This window comes from Myotis lucifugus, unplaced genomic scaffold (genome assembly GCF_000147115.1).
Source record: "Myotis lucifugus unplaced genomic scaffold, Myoluc2.0 scaffold_278, whole genome shotgun sequence".
Lineage (NCBI taxonomy): Eukaryota > Metazoa > Chordata > Mammalia > Chiroptera > Vespertilionidae > Myotis > Myotis lucifugus.
The window spans coordinates 179,188-204,108 of NW_005871326.1; the positions used below are offsets into that span (position 1 = coordinate 179,188).

Genomic DNA, 24,921 nt, shown 5'->3' on the forward strand with positions numbered 1-24,921 from the left:
TGTGTGACAATATATTTAAATGGAAAATACATCAATAGAAGTGTTGATGAGCACTTAGAAGGGCAAACAGATGTAGAACATTATTAGAATGTGTCTAGCATGGTCTCAGAACCAAAGACCCTGGAGCAGTATAATCCCATTGGCAAGGCTGTAACTAGGGTGGAAAGGGTTCTTCCTTTAACTTAACTTAGCTGTGAGGCATCCCTTTAGATTACTTATTTTGTTTTTCTTTGGTATTTTTGGTGGTTTTTTTCATTTTTAAGTTAAACATTTATTTTTTTAATTTTTATTATTTTCAAAAATATTTTTATTAATTTGAGAGGAAGGGAGAGGGAGAGAGATATAGAAACATCAATGATGAGAGAGAGTCATTGATTGGCTACTTCCTGCATACTCCACACTGGGGATCGAGTCTGCAACCCAAGCAGGTGCTCAGACTGGGAATCGAACCATGACCTACTGGTTCATAGGTTGATGCTCAACCACTGAGCCATGCCAGCCTGGCTAAGTTAAACATTTAGTTCATTTTTAATCATATCTCTGCTTAAGAAATAAAGGAGTCAACAAACATATCTTTACCTTTGAGTACAGTTCAAGATGTATTCTGTGTACAGTGGCTGTATTTTTATATGAAATTGTGTTATATTCATTATTATATGAATAACAATAATGAGTTAACCATTAATAATAATTAATGAATAATGAGTTGCCAGATTTAGCAAATAAAAATATAAGATTCCCCAGTTAAATTTAAATTTCAGGTAAACAAGAGATACATTTTTAGTGTATGCCCTAAATATTAGTTATACTAAGAAATGATTTATTATCTGAAATTATAATTTAACTGGGTATCCTATATCTTATCTGGCAATCCTATTAATTTTGGTTAACTTTTGATCCAATATTTCTTGGAACACTTTGCTCCAAATGGTTGTGATATTTTTCTGTTTAAACTTTTATTGTTACATTTTGTTCTTTTTATGTATATACTAGAGGCCCGGTGCACGAAATTCATGCACTGGAGGAGGTTTGTCCCTCAGGCCCGCCTGCGCCCTCTCGCAATCCTGGACCTTTCAGGGGATGTCCAACTGCCGGTTTAGGCCTGATCCCTGGTTCCTAACTGCTTGCCTACCTGCCTGCCTGATCACCCCTAACCACTCACCTGCCTGCCTGATCGCCCCTAACCACTCGCCTGACCACCCCTAACCACTTGCCTGCCTGTCTCTGCCTGCCTTCCTGATCACCCCTAACTATTGTGCCTGCCTATCTGATTGCCCCTAACCACTCACCTGCCCGCCTGATCACCCCTAACCACCTCTGTCTGCCTGCCTGATCACCCCTAACCACTCCTGGGGGTGCAGAGCCAGCTGGGGTGAGGGACCGTAGTGTTCTGGTCTCTGGTCGTTCCGCCATTTCAGTCGCTAGGCCTTTATTATATAGGATGGCTCAATTTTAGGAGTGTAACCATAGGTGAGTGGGCCTCAACTGGGGGCAGTTTTACTCCCCAGGGGACACTGGCAATGTCTGGAGATAATTTTGGTTGTTACAACTTGGGGAGGTATGCCAATGGGTGGAGATCAGAGATGCTGCTAAACATCAATGACCACAACAGCTCCCACAACAAAGAGCTATTGGGCACAAAATGTAATAGTTGCTGTTGAGAAACACTATCACAAACATTTAAAAGGAGAGATTTTCTTTTCAAATATATCCTTGTTTAAAAATATCTATTAAATAAACCTCATCAATTGCATTATTCATGTCTCTACTTTTTTACATATTTGATCTATCAGAGAAGAGAGTGATATATTGAAGTCACTCATTTAAGTTAACAAACATTTATTGAGAACCTCCAGTATGTCAGACTTTGTTCCAGATGCTGGAATACTCAGTGAACAAAACAAACATCTCTAACGTCATGGAGCTTTTATTCTAATGGGGGGGGGGGCGGTTGGATCAAGAGACATAATAAACAAATGGTATGCAAAATACATGATGACAACTGTTATGAAGAAAATAGAGCCGAGACTAGGGATGGATGCTGGGATGGGCACGGTTTGTAATTATAAACTTGGTGGCAAGAAAGTCTTTACTGAGAAGGTTACATTAGAAGAAAGATCTGGAGGAGATGACAGAAGGCGAAGAAAGGGAAGAGTGTTTTAGGCAAAGGACACAGACGTGCAAAGACTCTGATGTAGGTCGGTGTTTGGTATCAAGGAGGAGGAGGAGGAGCAAAGGGAGGAAGAAGGAGAGTCGTGAGGACAAGGTCAGAAGGGTGGTGGTGCTGGGCTGGTATCCAGATCATTTAGGGTCTGGAAGGCCGCTGAGGACTGTCACTTTACTTCTTCCAGAGAGTTTAAGCGAGTGATATTTGAAAGCATCACCTCAGCTGTGGCGATGAGACTGGATAATGGCAGAAAAGACTGAAGCAAAGAGACCAGTTAGGAGGCCATGGCCTTAATCCAGAAAAGAGATGCTCAGTCCAGGATAATAACAGTGGAGATAGTGAGAATTGATTGAATCATTAGACACACTTAGATATTGCTGGTGGGAATGCAAAATGGTACAACCCCTAACAGGGTTGTTTAGCAACCTTTAACAATAACCTAGGTGTTTACTCTTCGACTCAACAATCCCAATGCTAGAAATTTATATTGAAAATATAACAATAATACATACAGATGCACAAGGCTATTTGTTGCAATGTTATATGTAATTGGAAAATGTTGGGAGATTGGCTGAATAAACTGTTACTGACACACAATTGAGTACTATGCAGCTATAAAAAGAATGATCTGAATGAATTGACGTGGGGTGTTTTCCAGCAGATATTAAGTGGAAAAGGTTGACTGCCAAAGAGCATATGTAGTATGTTACCTTTTGTGCAAAAAAAGAAGGAAAACAAGTAAACATACACATATCATTACAAAAGAAATAAAGGGAAGATAAAGAAGAAAACAAATTTGAATACCTGCAAGATAGGGTGGGGTGACAGGGATACAGGAAGGAGGGACACCTGTCTGGGTACCCTTTCAAATAGTTTTGACTTTGAAAGTATGTTAGTAGTCTACGTAGTCAAAAAATAAAATAAAATCAATAAGAATGAGGAGACAAAACCTAACTAAAACGGAAAGAAAATGCAAACAAATGGATCTAAGTGTATTTCAAATGATTCTTATAACTGTACTGGGGGAGGAGGAAAAAAGAAGAAAGGACCAACCCAAGTAATTTATGAACAGTTTTTGATTATGTACCACCATCTGGAACACAGTGGGATGGGCAGGGGAGAGGCATAAATTCTGTACTCTCCAGTAGGGTAGTTTCTTTGTAGTGTTACGTAAGAAGCAATTTTGAAACTCTCTTAGATTCAACATAGGATTGCACAAATGCGTAAATATGTTATATGGATGTACCAGTCTGCAGTGGGATGCAGATTGGTACATCCACTGTGGAAGAAGGATATGCTAGTACAAATATGGAACAGGGGAAAGTGAGGGAGGACCTGTGGGGATGGATTAGAATTTGAGACATTGGTATAAAGTCATGATTCCTAAAATATGTGCATGTATAGAAGCATGTCTATGTGCACATGCATATTTGTGTGTATGTATGTTATATGGATATGCACGTGTATACATTTCCTCACTGTCTGTGAAACAGGTCAAGAGGCAAAGTTAATCTCGGTCTCTAATGACATTTCCCACTAAAAGCATCAGAGTTCCTGGGAGAAATGGCTCCCTCCAAGGCTGGGGCAGGGTAGGTACAAGATAAACCTGGAACCTTTTGTTATGCCAGAATTTAGGAAATTAGTTTTTGAAATGGGACATATTACTAGGACACAGGTACAAGCTTGAGGGGGAATTCTCAGGTCAGATCTGGAATAATTTGAGTATAAACATAATTAAGTCCAGTAATGAATTATAAACCACTGGAAAAAATAGGCATTCACAAGCCTATACTGATCAGAGATAAATTAATGATGGAGGAGTTGGGAAGGCTCTTGCTTAGAGTAGAAAGGTGAGGTCGACTGATAAATGTAGAGAAATTGTTGGAACCGAGCTATATCATCATTTCCCAACCACTATTGTAAAGATTATTTCAGCCAAGGATCATCGATAGCTGCTAACTCTAGGGGAGGGCTTTTGATGAGGAACAGGCAGCTTATTAATTGCAAGCGAGAACAAAACCCTATAGCTATACAGAGAAGAAATTGGGTCACACCTTGACTGGGTGATGAAACTTATGTTACCTATGAGGGAGAGATAAACATTGTGTGATTCCCTGATATCACCTACGCTGTCTTCCAGCCCAGAATGCATAACCTCAATATAACAAAAAGAAACATCAGACAAATATGATACAAGGAAAATTATAGTTAAATAAACAAATGGAACTACATCAAACTAAAAAGCTTTTGCACAGCAAAAGAAACCATCAACAACCCACTGAATGGGAGAATATATTTGCCAATGATACATCTGAAAAGGGTTAATTTCCAAAATATATAAAGAATTTATATAACTTAAAAAAGGAAGACAATCCAATTAAAAAATGGGCAAATGACTTGAATAGACACATCTCCAAAGAGGACATACAGAAGGCCAACAGACATGTGAAAAAATGCTCAATGTCTCTAATCATCAGAGAGATGCAAATTAAAACCACAATGAGGTAACACCTCACACCTGTCAGAATGGCTATCATCAACAAATCAATAAACAAGTGTTGGAGAGGGTGTGTCATGCACTGCTGGGAATGTAGACTGGTACATCCACTGTGGAAAACAGTATGGTGTTTCCTCAAAAAATTGAAAGTGGAATTGCCTTTTGACCCAGTGATCCCACTTCTGGGAATTTATTCTAAGAATTCCAAAATACCAATTCGAAAGAATACATGCACCCCTATGTCCATAGAGGTGTAATTTACAATAGCCACAATCTGGAAACAGCCCAAATGCCCAACAGTAGATGAGTGGATAAAAAAGCAATGATATACTTACACAATGGAATACTACTTGGCTGTAAAAAAATAAGGAAATCTTACCTTTTGTGATAGTACGGATAGACCTGGAGATTATTATGCTGAGTAAAGTAAGCCAGTCAGAGAAAGAAAAGTACCCTCCGATCTCACTTAGATGTGGGATCTAATGAACAAAATAAACCACTGAACAAAATAGAAACAGAGGCATGGACATATGGACCAGACTGACAGCTGTCAGAGGGGAGGGGAGAAGGGGGTCTGGATGAAAGAAGGTGAAGGGATTAGCCAAGAAACATCCTCCTATATAATAAAAGCCTAATATGCTAAGTGTCTGGTCGTCTGTTCAACCAATCAAAGCGTAATATGCTAGTGATATGCTAAGGCCACTCAACCCCTCGCTATGACGTGCACTGACCACCAGGGGGCAGACAGTTGACCGGTCCACCAGTCGCTATGACGTGCTCTTACCAACAGGGGGCAGACACTCGTCCTCCCCAGCTGGCCAACCTCCTGCATCCCTCCCTCCCTCCCGGCCCAGATCATGCACGGGTCGGGGAGGTCCCCTTGGCCTGGCCTGTGCCCTCTTGTAATCCAGGATCCCTTGCAGTGGTTCTCAACCTTCTGAACCTTTAAATACAGTTCCTCATGTTGTGACCCAACCATAAAATTATTTCTGTTGCTACTTCATAACTGTAATGTTGCTACTGTTATGAATCGTAATGTAAATATCTGATATGCAGGATGGTCTTAGGCGACCCCTGTGAAAGGGTCGTTCGACCGCCAAAGGGGTCGGGACCCACAGGTTGAGAACCGCTGCCTTAGGGGATGTTGGAGAGCCAGTGGTGGTAGCCAGAGGGAAAGGGGGTGGGGGTAGGTGGAGATGTGCACAGAGGGGGAAAATGGGGATGAAAGAGACTTTGCTTGGGGCACTGGGTGCACAGTGTAGTGTGCAGGTTATGTTTTATTGTGTTGTACACTTAAAACCTGTAAGGTTATGTGAACCAATGTCACCCCAATAAATTTTACAAAAGGTGGGTGGGGGGACTTGTGTTTCTTGGTTTGTGGCCCCCTTCTGTCAAGGCCAGCAAGCTCATTTCTCCAACCTGAGCTTCCTTTCTCACATCTCCTCTGACTGAGACCCTCCTGCCTCCCTCTGATAAGGACCCTGTGATAACACTGGGCCCATGTGGACGATCCAAGTTAGTCTTCCCGGGTCAAGATCCTTCACTTAATCAAAGTCGTTTTTTGTCATGTGGAATGTAATGAACATGCTAAACTGATGAACAAAATAGAAACAGAGGCAAAATAGAAACATTTACAAGTTTTGGGGGATTAGAATATGCACATTTTGGGGAGCCATTATTCTGCCTACCACAGGACGATTCAAAAACGTCAATGTCATAAAAGACAAAGAAAGGCTCAAGAGTGTAAGAGGTTAAAGAGACAATAAGTACAATAGATATGACAATAAGTACAATACCCTTTTCTGGAGGGGGAAATGCTATAAAGGACATTCATTATTGGACAAAATTGGAACATGAATGGTTGATTAGATACTGGTAGAGGTATATATAAATTTATGAAGTTGATAAATGTACTTAAGTTATAGAACAGTATATCCTTAGTCTTAGGACATGCACACTGGAGTATGTAGGAATTAGGGCCATGGTACAAACTTTTTAATGGTTCAGAGAAAAGGATTATGTGGACTCATACACACACACAGAGAGAGCAAGAGAACAAATGACAAAATAGGGCAAAATGTTAACAATAAGGGAATCTGGGAAGGGGCACATAAGGTGTTCCTTATGCGATTTTAATTTTTGAACTTTTTTGTAAGTTTGAAATTATTTCCAAATGAAAAGTTTTAAAAAGTCATCTATTCAACCTGCCACTTAATCCCAAACTTCTGACAACAGCTCTGATGTGATGAATAGTGTGGAGGTTTGAATGCCTCTAAGGACGGGGTACTCGGTGTCTCCTGGGGCACCTGTTCACCTGCTGGTTATCAAAGGAGTTTGAAAGTTCACTCCGGGTTAAGAAAATGAAATGCATTTTTGGGGGGGTTGACTTTTACCTGTTGGTTGCAGTCCTGTGTTCTGGTGAAATACAGAGTAAGTCTTCCCCCTCTTCAAGTATTAGAGGCCGCTGTCATTATGAAACCCAAATGTGAGGTGTTCGAGTCCGAGTTCGTTGCCTCACAAAAAGGAAGACTGAAGTCACAGACAGAAGTGGTTAGTGGAGCCGAAGTTTATGGAGAGAAGCCAGTCCCGGAAAAGGTGCAGCTGGGGTCCCAGGAGCAGGCCCGGGTCGGGAGCTTCCTTTCCATGCTACAGTGGGGAGTAGTTTAGTGTCCAAGCTAATTAAAGTCTAATGGTCCACGTGTGGCGGCCCACATGGCCATACGCCACGTGGGCACAGGGATGTGCTGCCCTGCCACGGAAGTGAACCTCAGGAACCCATTATGCCCACAGGGGAAAGGAGAAGCGCACGCCCCTTTTCATTTAGGGGTGGAGACAGCATTGCTCGCTCCTGATTGGTCTTATAAAAGAATTTTGCCTTAGCAACGTCCTTGGGATTGGTTTATATGTCTTACTGCCTTGTGATTGGTTACCTGCACCTGCCTGTCTTAGTATTTTAAAGTCATGCCTCTCCTGTGTGTCCTTCCTTCCCCCCTCCAAGTTGGGGTGCCTTAGTAACTCCACCTCGTTGGGTTCCCCAATTTTATTCCTCCCACCCCCATGGTCCCAATTCCTGACTACCCAGCTTCCCTCTGTCTCCCCACATCTCCTTTATAATTTGTCTTGCAGGCTAAGTTTCTTGTGGGTGGATGCTGCTTAGTCAGTTTTTAAACCTGTTTACCAGGATGCATTTTGGTTTGTCAGTGTTGCTCTTCAAATGCATTGACACTGCCCTAACTGGTTTGGCTCAGTGGATAGAGCGTCAGCCTGCGGACTCAAGGGTCCCAGGTTCGATTCGGGTCAAGGGCATGTACCTTGGTACCTTGGTACCTGGGACATCCCCAGTAGGGAGTGTGCAGGAGGCAGCTGATCGATGTTTCTCTCTCATCGATGTTTCTAACTCTCTATCCCTCTCCCTTCCTCTGTAAAAAATCAATAAAATATATTAAAATGATAATAATAATAATAATAATAATGCATTGTCCCTGGGAACACAGCACTCCAGCTGTGGCCACTCCAGTGAAGAGCACAGTGGGCCCATCCATTTAGTTGGATTTGTTCCTGCCTTCGCTCCCAGCCACACTCTTCCTAAGTCGCCACAACCTCTACAGGGCAAAGCCATTTGATGACATGCATTGCTAAATCAAGGGAGACAGTTTGGATGCTCTGAGGATCCACAGTGACCTGGTAAAACAAAAGGAAACCCTGGCATGAGTCTGGCTACTGCTGAGATGGAAGCTGCTCTCAGCACTTGCCCTCCCAGGCAGCCAGGGCAGAGGTGGGTTTGTGAGGCGTTTGAATCCGAGTTCGTTGCCTCACAAAATGGAAGACTGAAGTCACAGACAGAAGTGGTTAGTGAAACCGAAGTTCATTGAGAGAAGCCAGTCCTGGAAAAGGTGCAGCTGGGGTTCCAGGGTGATAAGCAGAGTGATCAGGAGAGTTTAATGTTAGTAATTGGCTGCAGGAGCCTCAGCGGCAGGACTGCGCGGCCCTGCAATGGGAGGTTTTACAGCTGCTCTCCCAGCTCCCAAAAGGGAAGGGAAGGCATTTAGGAGACTCGCCTAAGGTCACAGCTCATGTCCAAGGCAATCCACAACCCTGCAACTCAGAGTTCTGGGTTCTACGGTGTTGCTTAGAAATCGGCACAAGGGAGCTTGGGAGCGTCTTCTGTGGCGAGTACCTCAATGACTAGTTGGTTTGAGGCTTCATCGGGATCCCCTTTGTCTCATTCTAACGAGGGAGTCAATGCCAGCTGACCTGGAAGCATGTTTCTCTGAGCTCGTGGAGAGGCTCCTCTCCCATTGCCTTCATCCTTCAGCAGCGATCCGGGCTGCATGGCCCGCCTAGCAGTGCTCCTGCAGACACGGAAAGGCCACGCTTTCAGTGGGAACTCACCCGCCATAAAAACGTCAGGTCACTAAACAGCTGCTGCATATCAGGGTCAAACAGCTCACGTCGGAGGCAGTAGGAGAGGACTGTTTTCCTCAAAAGTCTTAAGAGAATTCCGAATGAAGCCTTTAGATGGTGGGGTGATGGTGTGAGGGAAAACAGGGAGGGAAGGACAGGCTCCTCTGGTGAGCCCGCTAATGCAGTCAACTTGCACACACTGTCTTAAACAGGAAGTCCTAATGACTTATAATCTGAACTGCCTGAGCATGCTTAGCTCACTAGCGACCAATCCATCCTTTTATTTCTGCCCCCACCTCTAAAGTAGAGTTAAGGCAGTGGTTCTCAACCTTGGCTGCACATTAGAATCACCTGGGAATCTTTTTAAAATCCTGATTTCTGGGCCTCATCCTCCGGAAATTCTGTTTCTTTGTTACTAATGTTGTGGCCCCACTCCGTGCAAAGAAACTGAATTCCCGGAGGATGAGGCCCAGAAATCAGGATTTTAAAAAGATTCCCAGGTGATTCTAATGTGCAGCCAAGGTTGAGAACCACTGAGTTAAGGACTAGACAGCGTGGTCCTACTGGCCTAGGAGTTATTCAGGAGGTTTTAGAGATGGGGCTGGTCTCAAAGGATGGTGGTCAGAAATGGAAGTTCAAGGAAATGTGAGAAAGCTACCCTGTTCCTTGGAGATATTCCCAGATGTGGATAACCTGGGGAAGTCAAGGGGTGCGATAAGTTATCAAAGGGAGTTTAGCTGAGGGAGGGCATGTGTAAGGGAATAGGGCAACTTAACCGGATTCAGTAGGGAAGTGTCCTGGCCATACACTCACGGGCTTTCTCTTTTTAAGCAGCTGGTAGAGGCACCTCCTTCTTTCTCTTTCCTGTGCCTGTTCAACTGACTCATTGCTCAGCATCACAATCACCTCCTCTAAGCACAATCACCTGTCTCAAGAGTCAGGTGGACCTCAAATCTCAGACATAGGAAAGTTTCTCTACCCTGGAGGCCAGAGTGGGGGGAGGGAGGGTGAAGCCACTAACAGGAAACGTTCATCACCCCGCAGGGGGCCGCAGATTCCTTTGCCACAGAAATGTCCCCATATGACCATAATGGGTGTAAATGAAAAAGGAAATGGTACCAAAGACCAGTATTAAACTGTCTGTTCTCTTCCTCCTCTCAGTGAAAGAAACCACAGGCAGAGAAGCAGAGAACAAATACTTTATTGGAATGACATGGCGACTTCATACCTCAAAACCCCTCTCCCATGAGAAATAAAAACATATCAAGGTTTGATAAAAAATAAGGATCTCCTTTGTCAAAAACCTCTAGTGTGCAATCCTGTGTTCATGTTGTTTGTTTGATACCATGGAAACACACAGTTGTTTGCAGTAGACAAAAGTGTGTCAGGGAAGAGACCAAAGGTTAGTTTCGATGTTTTCCCCATAAGACTGAAGAAAAATAATTTGATTGGTCTTTGCTATGGAAAAATCCTTCTAAAAGAGAAACTCTTTCCTCTAGAATTCCAAACTTTCGCTAAGATAAGACTTTACAGACTTTAAGCCACCTCTTAATTATGAACTCAACAGGCTTTTAGACATCAGTAGAGTTCATATTCATAGGGAAAACAGGCATAGACTCAGAAAATGGGCACCTAACTCAACATAATGATGGTCTATAAGTGACCCCGATGCAAGAAGCCCAGAACTTTGCATCGGGGTCCTTGTCCCATGGGTAGAAGGCTCTCTTCCATCTGAATGAGAACGAAGTGACAGAGAACAAAGTTCTCTACACACAGTCCAGTGTTCTCAAAGCTAGTGTTTATGGAACTGAATGGTATCAAGTGATTGTTAAGCCTTTGGGTTCTTAATTTAGGCTTTCCACTTGGAAACAAAATCTCACCGAACAACTCTTTCTTTCAGAACAGTCTTTTGAATAATTGTCTAAACTAGTTTAATAAAGATTATCCTTTGCCTCACATAAACCCATGTTTGGTTAGAAAAGGGGCAGAGTTCTGGAGGGATCAGATAGCTTCGCCTCCTGACAGAAGCACATTTTCCCCAGTGATGATTTTTTTTTTTTGCGGGGTGTGTGTGTGGGGGGGAAGGGAGGAACCAAAGACATAAAAGTAAATGTAATGATCTGAAAGTTTCATGTTTTCTCCTACTTCTATTAACACACCAAGGGCAACTGAAGGTTTAGGTGGTTCTGTATGTAGCTTCATGCTCAAACATACAAATAGGCAATGGTAGGTACATTCAGTACATTTGTGGAATGGAATATACCTATGAATAGAAGGCTCTCTTCCATCTGAATAAGAACAAAGCGTCAGAGAACAAAGTAGCCTTTTTTTAAAAAAATAAAAAATATATATTTGTGTGTGTGTTTTTTTTTTAACTTTTTCTTTATTGATTAAGGTATTACTGACTGGATGAAAAACAAGATGGGTTACAAGGACATCATCAATCCATTCTGAAGATGGAAAGTGCCTGGGTCTTCTATCAACCACCGGGACAGTCTGTTTTCAGCTTGACTTCAAAATGGGTTGAGGATAGCCAGGCAGTCAAAGTGATGTGGGGCCAAGAGAAAGGCCCAGTTTTCAGAGGATAAAATACACCTTCCTTGTTTGGAACAGGTAACACTTCCCATATTAACCTATATCATAAATTAACTTTTAAAGAGGAAATGCTTCAACATGAAATAGATTTTGATTCTAGAGACTACAGTCTTTTCAATACCCCCAGGGGAATAATTTTATCAGTAGCCCCACCATGAAACTGTATAACTCACACAGAGTTATACAAAGAGGTTATAGAAAGAGGTAGCATATTGTAGGCTGTGGACATGCTGAATGCTACCATAGCAGAAAACTATACCCTTCTAGGACTAGTATGTACAAGTTAAAAAAATATGTATATATTTCTGATCTAGTAAATAACTTGCAATACTTAAATGTAATGGTGGAGCGTGCAAAAAATTAATAATGCTGTTTTAATAATTCATAGAAAGCATATACATACACCCAATGAATTCATCTCTTTATTGCATATTGCTATTTAAAAAATGTACAATTTCATAACACATACAACATTTTCTTCTTGGTACTATAGCAACAGTTTTGCACCTAAAGACTAAGTGGGTCCAACTACTAAGCTAATAAGATACAAGACATACAATTAAGTTTACAAATTATAATGCTTTTTCTTTTTGGCATTAATTTAAAAAAACACAAACTTTAAAATACACATCCAAGAGAGAAAAGTGGCTACTTACACCAGCACCAATCTAAAAAAGTAGATTTTTTTTTTTTCCCAACAATGGCACATGGAATTACCTGCACACAGCTTTTGGGGAAAGAAACCAAAAATGGAAATGGCATAGGAGGCAAACCAGGATGGTCATCTCAAAATGAGGATGATTGGAAAGGGCACCAGGGACATGACACACAGCTTGCTCCTTTAGTGACTCTCCAACCACTTGTCTATTCCTTAAACTGTAAAACAAAGCCATTTTCAAAATGCAGTCCCCAAATGGAGCCAGACCAAATTCTCCTGCTATAAATAGAAAATAATATATATAGAGGCACTTTAGTTAAGGAATAGACAAATCCATCAGCATATCCCACTCCTCCTCATCTCCAAGCCTTTTTTGAACAGTCTCTGCCTGCACTTTTAATGTGGTGTATTTGCAGACCTTGGTAACTAAAGGTTGGGGGAGCCCAACCTCTGCTGTGTATTTATGTTTTATTTGCTAGTCATTTACTTCCATTAATCGTAGAAAGTCACTAAGTTTGCAATGAAGGGGAAAATGAAAACCACAGCTCTTGACAACGCTTAGAGCATTATTTCACAGCTTCCACACAGCGCAGGGACCTTGCCGTCCGCGCTAAGCATTATAGTTTATACAAACTATTTTTAAATAGCACAATTCCTGTACAGCGCACGCATTGGTATTTTATTCACCCCTAACATCCCCATTAGACCATGAGTTCCTTGGGGGCAGAGGCTCTGTCTTGCTTACCATTGTAGCCCTACTATGCTTGGCACATAGTAGGTGTTTAATAAATATTTGTTAATTGAATGAAAAACTCAATTTAGTGAGTAAATAATGTTCTAGTGCAACAGGACAAACTACTCTCTCCACAGGAAACCCAACCACAACAGGATAGATGGAAAGAAAAGAGACCCTTAGCCCTCCTCCCCCACTACAAATAAATAAAGCAAAGCCAAAAAAAAAAAAAAGTAACAGCCCCCTTTATATACCATATAATTTAAAGATATTAAGAGTTGGTAGGTTAATGGTAAGTATCTATATTTTATTTTCTAATGTTCATTGTTTTTATCCATTTCTCCCTGAGAGCTTTATCTTTTGGACTGAAGTTTTACAGGTAGCTTTACTGACACACAATTAAAAATGACAACATATAACAGGAAAGCACTTCAGACATACTTAGAGCTAAACAGATCTCGGCATCTCTGTTGGTGTTGTTGACATTTTGTGCATTTACTAAGTATTCTTTAGTCCAGACCTATATTTACAGAAGACGCAGCTTGTCCTAAAAAAGACTGAAAATAGACAATACCAAAAAAAAGGGGGAAGGCACCCCATAAACAATTTTAAAAATAATTTTTAATCCTTCAGAGAATCCCTCCTTTTAGGTCTTGGGTGGGAATTTTATTTATTGTTAGAACAAGCACACTCCGGCAGTCTTTTTCTTTAACAAGAGCACAGATTGCATTTAGATAGTGTTCTTCCCAAAAGCAATGTAAAGAAATCATTAGGATGCTTGGCAGAGAACTCAGTGAAATTAAGAAAAAAAAATTGATGTCCAAATTTTAAATAGATGAAAAGATTCTGACTGACATTCTACATAATTCAGATTGTGTGCAAGATGTCCTCCATGAACAGTTACAGACGCCTCCCTACACCCACGTCAGAAATCTGAGCTTGCCCTGTCAGGTCCTGCAGCGATGCACCGGCATCACATGGGCAACCACCAAAACCACTTTAAATCTGTATCTTTCCAACACCGGTTTCACCAATGAAAATAATTCCAGAGCACACCAAGCTTGGAGACCACATAATATTTCAAGCTTTTTTTTGTGTCTTTTTACTCTAGGGAATGTCTCTGTCATCTCTTTCAGGAGATAGTATTGTGCTTCTGAACAGGCGTGGTGTTCAGGGAAGAAGACGAGCCACACTCAATATGAATGCATACACCAAGGGCTTCTGGGCACAAACAGTAACGTAGGTTTTTAAAAACCATACAGATAGGTCTCCATATAACACTCAGACTTCTATATACATTTTTAATATACATATACACATACATTTACATACACACACACTCACACCTGCACTCACAGATGAAAGGAGAAATTGCCACTGTTTGGATTGCAAGGCAGTGTAATGAAAAGTTCTAGTCACTTCGAAGGGCTGCTAATGAGCTTTCTAAAAAAGGATTCAAGGAAAATTAGAAATTAAGTTTTGTGACTGGTCTCTCGCGGCTGCTGTCCGTCATCTGGTTGGTAATGCGCTTGCGATTCCGCTTCAGTTTAGAGAGGTCTTTGTCAAACACTTCTCCCGAGCGCAGAGCTGAAACCAGGTCATCGAACTCGCCGCCTTCCTCGCTGTTCTCCTTAGCTTTCCTCAGTTTACGTTCCCTTTCACGTTGTTCTTTGAGCTGCAAACAGAAAGCACCCTCTTAGAAGTGTCCAAGTGCTATATTTTGTGTACAGTGGTGGTGAATTCTGTGAAATATAGCAATGCTACAGCCACACCAGCCATGTTCATCTACAGCTGCCAACCCCCCTCAGAGGCACAAGAGAGGGGTCACTGGGACATTGCTCATTGTGGAAGCAATAATCAATAGAGAAAAGTGACCACTACTTGGTGATTAGAATCTCACCATCTAGAATCTAGGTAAACCTCATGATATTCCAGTTAAAGAGCCATTGAGGCAATTTCTATTTCTATAATGGAATGAGAACATCATCACTATTAAACTGACCCCAAATATTGGTTTCCTTGATGGTACAGAGAGACTAAAAGCAAATACTCATCGGGCCACTCTCCTTACATCAAAGGCTTAGCCGGTATCTATTATGAATGCCTGGAACCCGCTATGCAACTTACTATTATTAAAAGCCAAATAATACACATACATTATAGAAAATTTGGATAATTCAGATACACAAAAAGGAAAAAATTCATCCTTAATTCTTTTATTTATTAATTTATTAAATTTATTGGGGTGACATTGGTCAACATGAACATATAGGTTTTAGGTGTGGGTTTCTATGTTACAAGATATGTATATTGTACTATGTGCCCACCACCCAAAGTCAAATCTTCTCCTGTCACTATACACTAGGTTAATTCTACTATCAAGAGATAATCATTGTGAACTTTTTGGGGGAATATTGCACCACTATTATTTTCTGTATTTACACTTATTTTACATTAAAAAAAAGGTTTTATGTAGAAATCATTTTGTAAGCTTTCTTGCATTATTAGTCTTTGAAGACATGACTTTTAAGGGCTACATAAATATTCCTCCATGTAGCTATTACTCATTTAGAACTGATGCCTTTTTAGGTTGTCTGCGGTTGGGGCAATTATAAAGACTGCTGTTCTCATGCAAATTTATGATGATTTCTTTAGAATAATTTCTAAGAAATGAGTTTCCAGATCAAAGAATGTGGATATAATCTGGGGGGCTTTGGAGGCAGATGCCAAATTGCCCAAGGGAAACTTTATACCGATTTAAACTCCAAGCAGCATTCTAGAGAGTGCTCTGACGCCCTCCTTCTTGCCAGCACACCAGCGTGCTACTGAAAAACCAAGAGTTGAAGCAACAGACCTTCTAGGAGGTGGGATCGGCCAACTAACTCATCGTTCTCTTACCTGAGCTTCCATGCGCGCTCGGCGCTCTTCCTCCTCCTTCCTCTTTCGCATGTTTTCATTCTCTTGTTTGGCTTCTGACACAGCTTGAAGAAACTGATCGAAAATGCCAAAGAACTCATCTGGCTGCATTTTGCCAGCCTCTTCCCCAAAGTGTTTCACTGCTTTAGTAAACTGGAAAAAAGGAGGTTTTAGTAAACCCGGTGTTCCACGAGAGCTCCACTATCAAATCCCTCCAGCACTCAAGCTCAAGTTGAGCCAAATATAACTTGCGAGATGAGTGAGCCTGCATTTATCTTTGGCTGCCAAACATGTCTATCTGTCATTTTTAAAGTAAAAGAATGAATACTCCTCGACTTTTGAAACCATTTTTTCTTGTCTGCCTCATTTCAGCTTAAAATCTATGATTACCTCCTATGACTTTTTATTAACTAAACAGTAGTAAAAACAAGAAAGCAAAATATCATAGGGCAGAGCACTCAAGACATAAAACTAATAGCAAACTCAGCAGGGGTAGGGAAACTTGTACTTTTAACTTTTCTTTGAAGTAGTTTAATATCATTTATTGGTGCCATATGGTCAATATCAAAAACAAATGGGATCCAGTGCTGCTTAGATGCTCTTTCTAATAATAAATAATGCTAGTATTATCATATTTCCTGGGCCTCAATTAGAAAACAGTAACTGATTATTAAGGGAGAATTTTTAAAAATTATATTAAAATATATGTACATGATAAAATAGTATTTTCATTCTTTTTAGTTTTAACTGTTTCTAATTTTAGTTCTTCTGGCAGTTATCTTCATAACTTGAAATCACATCCTTCCAGGAGCCAGCGTCATTACGATCATCCAAATATGTTCAATGCTGGTCAAATTGTTGGTTGGACTTTTTCTTTCTCTGTAATGGTCTAAGGCTGTTAAGCTACTAAGAATGGTGTTTCTAGATTCAAAGTCAAGTAAATGATCACTCCCTATACCTAATTCACTACTTAAAAATTTCCAGAACTTTAATTTTTTTTCATATTTAGACCATAAAGTTTATGCAGTCCCATCACAAAAGTTTCTAACTACTTTTATTTTTTTTGCATGACTTGCCTAATTATTGTTTGTCTGATATTTCAGTGATACTATCTACCTAAAGGAAATGTTTTCAATATTTAGTCTCTTTATTTTTGTATCCCACCCTCCAGTTTTATTGAGATATAATTGCATACAGCACTGTTTAAATTTAAGGTATCCAGTGTAATGACTTGACTTACAATATTTGTGAAATGATTACCACAATAAGTTTAGTTAACATCCATCATGTCATATAGATACAAAAAAAGAAAAAAAGGAAAAATATATTTTTTCCCCTTGCAATGAGAGCTCTTCAGCCTACTCTCTTAGCACCTTTCAGCCCCAGCACCCAGCAGTGCTCACTACAGTCACTGTGTTTAGAACATCACATCCCTGGGACTGACTTATCTGACTGGATGTTTGTACCTTCTGACTTCCTCCCTTCAATTTCCCCTCAATATTTATTCTTAAATAAACAATTTTTAATTATGCTATATATGTGTATGTGTGTATATGTAGATGATATTTTATAAATGTTATTTCATATCTTTCATTTATAATAAAATATTCCTTTACCACTTTTTCCATCACTGAGGAGTTGTTCTCAATGTTTTACTTATTTGGAAATATTCTATTAGAAACCAGAGCTCTTTAGGAAAAAACACAACATTCTTCACACACCACATACAGCGCTCCAGCTTGTTCCATGGTTTTATAAGCTCATTTCTAAAAGCTCTGGTATGAACAAAATGGCAATAGACAGCCTACAATTGTGTTTCTAAAACAGTCAAGTTCATGTGCTCCAAGCCATCCTGAATGATCTTTTTATCTAGGAATTCTAGTGTTGATGAAGTCATGTATATTTTTGTCTTAGAAACATGAAGAAAACGAGTTCCAGACTAAAGTTCCCACGCTAAAATAAAGGGGAAAAACACACTGTGTATGTGTGTGTTTAAATAAAATGTTAACTATCTAGTTGATTCCCATAAAAATGTTTGAGCCCTTGATGAAGTACATACTATATTGCCCGGTTTGGGGAGGAGGTCCCCTTCCTTACCGAGTGTGTACTTCAAGTGGTGAGGCACACACAGACATGGAGGGGCTATCCCAGTGGAGGCTGCTGGCATAGCTGACCTATTGCAGTCATCAGAGGTTGGACCTCTAACAGCAGTCATTGAACATGTATTGTCTTTCCATTTATGTAATAATGTTGGAAATGGGGCTTAATGTTGAGACTATCTAATGTATCTACTTCTTAATTTTAACCAGTATGTGTGCACACTTACAGAACAAGCATCCAATTCTATAACTGAACATGTGACCACAGAAAAATGACATCCATTACTCAAGTTTCAAAGGAAAGATTCAAGTTAAAGGGAAATTTGTGGTAATTGAGAGATGGGTGTATAAAAGTACTTAATAGTTCAGGGAAAGGGCTTAATATAATTTATCAACAACGAGAAAGAAAATGAGAGAATATATGCCTATATATGTATATGAGTATGTATATATTTTGGAAGAGGAAATAACGAGAGAGAGAAAAAATGGGCAGGAGAATTTAAAGGTCTTAATAATTAACCAACACAAATTTTTCCTTTATAGAAACACAAAATTTTGAAATAGCAAAAATTATAAAAAGAAATCTTATTAAAAAGTATTCCTCTGGCAATAGGCCTTAAGAGGATTAAGAGACACCTCATTTAATAAGTTCTTGTTTATTTATTCTGATTGTCTTTATTGTTTATCATTTGTCATGGAATTATCTATTATTGCATAGCGATTATAGTTTACAGACTCCCTCTTGGAAAAAAAAATCAATTCCTAAAAATAAGAACATATTTTTACAAACTTTGAGTAGAATAAATTACTCTAAATTCATACTCCACTGTGAATATTACATGTGGGCCATCCTCTGGCCTGCTGAACTTGGCATAAGTTCTGCTAGAGATTCAAGGGGGAGTATCCTGTCCTCCCAAGCATCTCAGGAGATCACACTGAGGTACAGGCCTTGTCACACCTGATCTCACATTGCCTGACTTTAGTTTTCATAATCTCTTTTCTGGTTCCCAGCGATAAGTACTTTGACCCACTATTAATCAATAGAAAACTGTCTTAGTTTATTTACTGGTTTTATACCATTTGGATACTTCATAATCTTGCTAACTTAAAGGCAACATAGGCCAGGCAGACAAAAAGGGTATGTTTTAATTGATCACAGCCTGGGGGGTGAAAATATGCTTATAGTATAATATCTGAAAGTACCAGCCCTTTGCAAGGGGAAACTTACCAGATCCTTAGCTTCTGCTAGAAGATCTTCAACATCGGAGAAGCTGAAGCTGGCCACTGTGATGAACTGGCTGACAACGGACACAAATTTGTCTCCGGGCTGCGAGGGCTGAGACTTCTGATATTCCAGCTCCTTAAAACCAGGAAATGGATAATGTCAGTGTAGGCCTTGAATGCAGACACAACGTGTCTCATTCTCCATATGCTCAAATTTAGTAAGTCGGAAACCTGCTCTGGAACATTTTGTGATGCCCTCGCTCCACCTGCCCTCTGCCACCATGCTAGGCCATGCCCATGTGCACACATATTTGCAAACAGCAATTTATTCAATCATCTGCCTTTATCAGTGTGACTCCTTACACTGGCTTAAACGTAAGCAGATTAGTATCTGGATAAAATTAATAGAAGTTAAACAAGAACTCTGGTTCCTTGATTTTTTTTTCTTTCCCTCTCTGCCAAATCTACTTACTTCCCAAACCATGCTATCTGGGTAGGTAGAATTTCAACTGCAGCTACCATTTTCCTTTTTGTCCACCCAGTGATTCAGTTTTTATGAACAGACAGGTGAGGAGTATCAGTGCATTGTTAATTATCCATATTCTCCGTTACCATGGTGATGAACACACATTATTCAAACTGAATTTTAATTTCAACCATTACCAGATGCACTTGCTTATTTAATCCCACAACACCTCAATGAGTGAGGCATTGTAGAGGGTTTGAAATCCTTATGCAAAGCCACATAACTGATGTATGACAGGGTCAGAATTTGAACTCAGGTCTGCCTGACTCCAGAGTCTCAGTAACAACGATGCTGTGTACCAATGGATGTAATCTGGATCTATTTCCTTCTTCACCGGCTTTGGCAGAGCAGGCGAGTAGAGGTCACAGGCTGTGGGCTCTGACTCAGCTCTACCACTGATTTGGTTCTAAGCCGTGACAAGTGGCCTGGGCCTCAGTTTCTTCACTCGTAAAAGAAGGGCAGTATCTATATCACCACAAGAGTCAAATGAAGTAACAGAAGTGGAAACTCATAAATTAGGGAGCTTGCTCTGATGAAAAAAATGGCCACAATCCTAGCACTTTGGAAACTTAGCATTGTTTGTGTGTGAGAGATGTAGACGTGAAGGCAGTTTTAAAGTGTTTCATTAGTGTATAGTTTCAAAAGAACAATATAATCACCTTTTGCCAATCACAATTAGGGCACATGAATATTTATATTTCCTTCCCACGCTGCATCTTGACATTTAAGCTGCCGGGAGATGGGGAAGGGAGGCGGAGGGGAGGCTTCTGGAGCCCCTTCCCTATGAATAGTGTGTGACAGTGTACCTGACCCAGGGCCGGAGAGATTTCAGCGAAACTACCTTTAATAAACCCAAACACAAAACTTCCTTGCCCCGCCCTGCCCCGTCCCGAGCCTTGCTGTGAAGTAGCTCGTGATCAGTCTGTAGGGCGGTCATGACTGCCATTCCAGCTCAAGAAAGCCTTCTCCTGGGAGGAAGTAAAACAGCCTCGTCCCAAGTGGCCCTTCTCCGTTGGCCTCTGAAAACCGAAGATGTCCCACGACTCCCCCAGTCTCGCCCACTGGGACTGGGAGGAAAGTTCACTCATCGGCTTTTCTTTTTAAACAGCTCCCCCTCCTCCCCAGGGGAAAAGAAAACCTTACATGCTTCTTAGTTTACTAAAAGCAAACGGAAAAGATTAGACATTATAACTTCAATTTTTGTTGAACTATGTCTTTAATGGAGTCAATTACTTTCTATGGCATCGTTTTGAAAAATATCTGAGAGAGGGGCACCTTTCCAAGCTGCCTGCGAATCGGCCTCCCGCACCGAGTGCCAGACCGGAGCTATGTCCATTCTCCTGAGCGAGGCTCCTCACCCCTGACCTGCTCCTCACTGACAGGGACATCCGGGCAGCAGCTGGTGGCACTGTGCCATCACAGCCATGGTCTTCCACTGCCTCCAGCGGTCTGACCTGCTTCCCTCCCGCTGAGGCCTGGGCCAGGTTGTCTGTAACCCTGGACATCCTCCCTTCCATGCACCTAGGTCTACCCTCCTTCTCAGCATAGCTCATGTCATCTCCTGCAGAAAGGAAGCTTCCTCTAACTCACACATGCCAGTCATTCCCAGCCTCGGTGAAGCTACATTCACCCTCCTCCCGAAGCCCCTTTGCCATCACCGTGCTTTTCTGGAGGTGGCCACACTGAGTAAACGTGATGTTCTCTGGACTGACTGCTCTTGGCCATTGCAACACCTGGACGGCAAGGACTCTGAATCGTCCCGACCCCTTGCCTTGAGAACGGACCGTACCCCCAAGTGTCTGCTCAATACACACTCCCCAAACACAACAGAGAAGTTCCATGACTACGGAGAGAGCACACATCATTTATTAACAGGACGGGAACACCGTGAGGATCCCTGAAGAGTATCTGGTCCAGCCCACGTCAATGAGCCCTGCCTCCCAGGCAGGAAACCCTGCTGCCGGGCTGACCACAACCTGCCTTTGCTTCTTTAGTGTTGCTGTTTTAAGTCAATAACTGTTTATGCGGGCACAACACATGCTGGATATCACCAGCACCAGGCGCAGTGGCGAGACGGGGAATTAGAGAAGAAACACACACTCACCATCTCCACCGCTTTCAGGCCACTTCTCAAGGTGCTTATTTCTTTGTCCAGCTCCGTCATGCTGTTACAAAGAGCAACTTTTAGTAACGAACATGTGACTTACATGTATTAAATATATGATGGCTTAATATTTCATGCTTGGAAGTCCATACCAGTTTACTTTAAATGTTTAAAATTCCCTTCAATGTTCAGATTTCACAGAAAGACAACACCATGTTAAACTTGTGGAATTATGTTTTTTCTTTTCCACAGCCAGCAGATCTGTTTTAGTATAGGTTAAAAATAGCAGAATAAAAATATCTTTCCATACATACAAAAATATTCCATGTTTTAATCTCAAAGATATTACTTAAGCAAATCACGCTATGCGAAAATGAGTGTGTTGCCATGTGTGTCCCCCTTTGAACAAGTAAAAGAAGCAGCTTGTCCACAGCCACAGCCACGCTGTGCTCTTTATAATTGTGTATTGCTTTTCACTAAAGCTCCAGTGATGTGAAAACTGCAAGGTGATGGCTTAACTTTCAATCAACAATTATTTTTCTTAAGGTTGTACTAACTAGTTTTTATTGTTTTTGCCTTTAAAAACAAAAACAGAGAAAACTCCTTGGACCTCTCCCATAACACTTTCTATTTGACGACTTTTAAATTAGAGAATATCACTGATAATCCACATGTAAACAAACTCACCAACACTTCATTTTTAACTTCATGTCTTACATGGTGCACTTCTACCAAACTCTACAGAGAGAAAGCCTGCTTATCATGCTTTTCAAATTCACTACGAAAAGATGCAGCTAAAATGTTTTTTAAAAAAGGCCAAAAGTAGGAGGAGAGAGAACAGCAAGGGAAATTGCCTGCTTCTCAGTCTCTGAAAAGTGGTGTGAAGTTTGTGGTAAAAGTTTGGCAACTTTCCATTTTTTATTTTTAGTGTCTTCATTTGCATAAGGACTGCTTTCCATTAAAAGGTTGCCTTGGTTTCTGGGAGTGTGTGTGCACATGTGAAAGCTACCAGCTACGCCCTGACATTAGGTCTTCTATTTGCTTACCCATCTATCCTCACTTACTACCTATATTTTAATATAACTGCCTTTGAAAAGTACTAGTGAAACCACATTCCTGAACTCATAATGCATACTCTGAATAAACCCATGATGAGGTCTTGTGGAAGTTAAGCACATGCGGGAGTACTCCAAGGAGCTAGCACACACACATATATTCAAAACCATGTCACACATCTGAGTGATTTGGGTAAGATTCAAACTTTACTTCATATACTAGTATTCAGGGGAAAGCAGTGGAAGGACCCCTTTCAGGCAAAGCTAACCGATTCTCTCAATGGCTAAGGCACAGTCCAAGTGATATAAAAACTAAAAATTTCACTGTACTTACTTTACTTTTGCTGCTTGAGGAATGTCCCGCAGTTCTTCATTTAGGTTGAGAACCTTGGGGTATTTATTTTCCACAATAGTTATGAGATAGTGCAAAAGTGTAATGTTCCTACAATTAAAGAAGGAAAGAATATTAATCATGGTTAATATCTGCATATGATTTGCACATTCAAGTGGTTGAACCCACAAGAATGCTATAGTCCTGCATTAATTTCAAATTTTGGAGGTTCCTATAAGGCAAGGATTCTCAAAAAAGGGGATATTGGGAGAGCCTACATGAAATTTATATAAACATATGTCAAAAGGAAGCGTACATCTTCTATGAGGGAAGGACAGGGGATAGGAATTACTTCTAAGGCCCATAGTGAACATCCTTCAAAATCTGGGTGACTGAAATGAAGCTGAACCATTACCATCGGGGCGTACCCTCACAGTGCATCTGCCCCAAGAAGAGGTGTGCCCAGAGAGTGCATACCAGGCAGGGTGGGGTGGGGACTGAGGGATGTTTAACTCACTAATGAGGATAGCTATTTCAAGTCTAAAAGTACAGAGCAGCAACTCATTGATGACAATTACTGATAATTCTCACTTACAGTTTCTTTGACCTCTATGATAACTGTTTTCCCCTCTGACTTATTCGCTTTGCTGTTGTGGCAAAGGGTGGTCAGAGAGTTAGAAAGCTCCCAATTTCAGGGCTGGGCCTGGAAGTGGGCCAGGACTGTGCTATCATGGATATGGTGTCCTGGCAGCCAAGAATCCACTTCCTAATTTTAGCAACACTTCAGCTCCTAACTCCTAGCTTCCCTCTTCAGTGGTGACAGGCCTGAACCCTCAATGATCTGGGTTGGAAAGGCAGGCGTCTCAGAACACTATTAGGCAAAGCTGTGGTAGTCTGGCCCTGTTGTCCCGACTCCACTGCGTGCTATAATCACCTGGAATTGAAACGTGGGCCTAACTAAGAGTCATTTAATTGGAATGAGGTGGGGCCAGGTGTGGGCATTTTTCCTTTTTTTAATTCCTCACCCAAGGATATTTTTTCCATTGATTTTCAGAGAGAGTGGAAGGGAGGGGAAAGGAGGAAGGAGAGAGAGAGGAGAGAAATATCAATGTGAAAGAGACACATCAATGGGTTGCCTCCTGTATGCACCCCCACTGGGATCAGGGATCGAACCTGCAACCCAGATACCTGCCCCTGATCGAACCTGCAATCCTTCAGTATGTGGGCTGTTGCTCTAACCACCACTCCGCCAGGGCAAGGTGTGGGTATGTTTTTTAAAACTCTACAGTGATTCTAACAGCCAGGATCAATAACTACTAGTCTATTGGAAGTTATCATAATCAGGACACAATGCATTTCTTTTAAAACATTTCCATAATTCTTAGATGGTTGCTAATTCACAGGGCTGTCACAACAGCCCACCCACCTCCAGCTCAAGTAGCAGCTGCCACAGTTTTCTCTTCCACAACAGTGAAAACCACTCTAATTACCCTCGAAGCTTCAGAGTCAATGTAATTCTGTTCCTCTGAGTCAACTGGCTCACATGTAAAAAAAATTCCCCTATTTTTTTTTGCTCTCAATAATTAGAGAACAATTGCTCAGCAAAGTAAAA

The 24,921-nt window shown here is 41.1% G+C and overlaps 1 protein-coding gene across 7 annotated transcripts in view; it reads right to left on the minus strand.

Moving 5' to 3' along the window:
* Nucleotides 1-12,059: 12,059 nt before the first annotated feature.
* DAAM1 (dishevelled associated activator of morphogenesis 1) overlaps nt 12,060-24,921 on the minus strand; it is a 156,889-nt gene continuing 144,027 nt past the window's right edge. For 3 of the 7 annotated variants that reach the window (XM_006099573.3, XM_023763240.1, XM_023763242.1), the window contains exons 21-25: nt 23,313-23,420; nt 21,924-21,984; nt 19,298-19,429; nt 15,953-16,123; nt 12,060-14,729 (exon numbers count right to left, since the gene is read on the minus strand). In XM_006099573.3, coding sequence (XP_006099635.1) covers nt 14,520-14,729; nt 15,953-16,123; nt 19,298-19,429; nt 21,924-21,984; nt 23,313-23,420 — 682 coding nt within the window. In that variant the 3' untranslated portion in view covers nt 12,060-14,519. The other 4 variants (XR_002831847.1, XR_002831848.1, XM_023763243.1 and 1 more) reach the window with 4 other exon arrangements.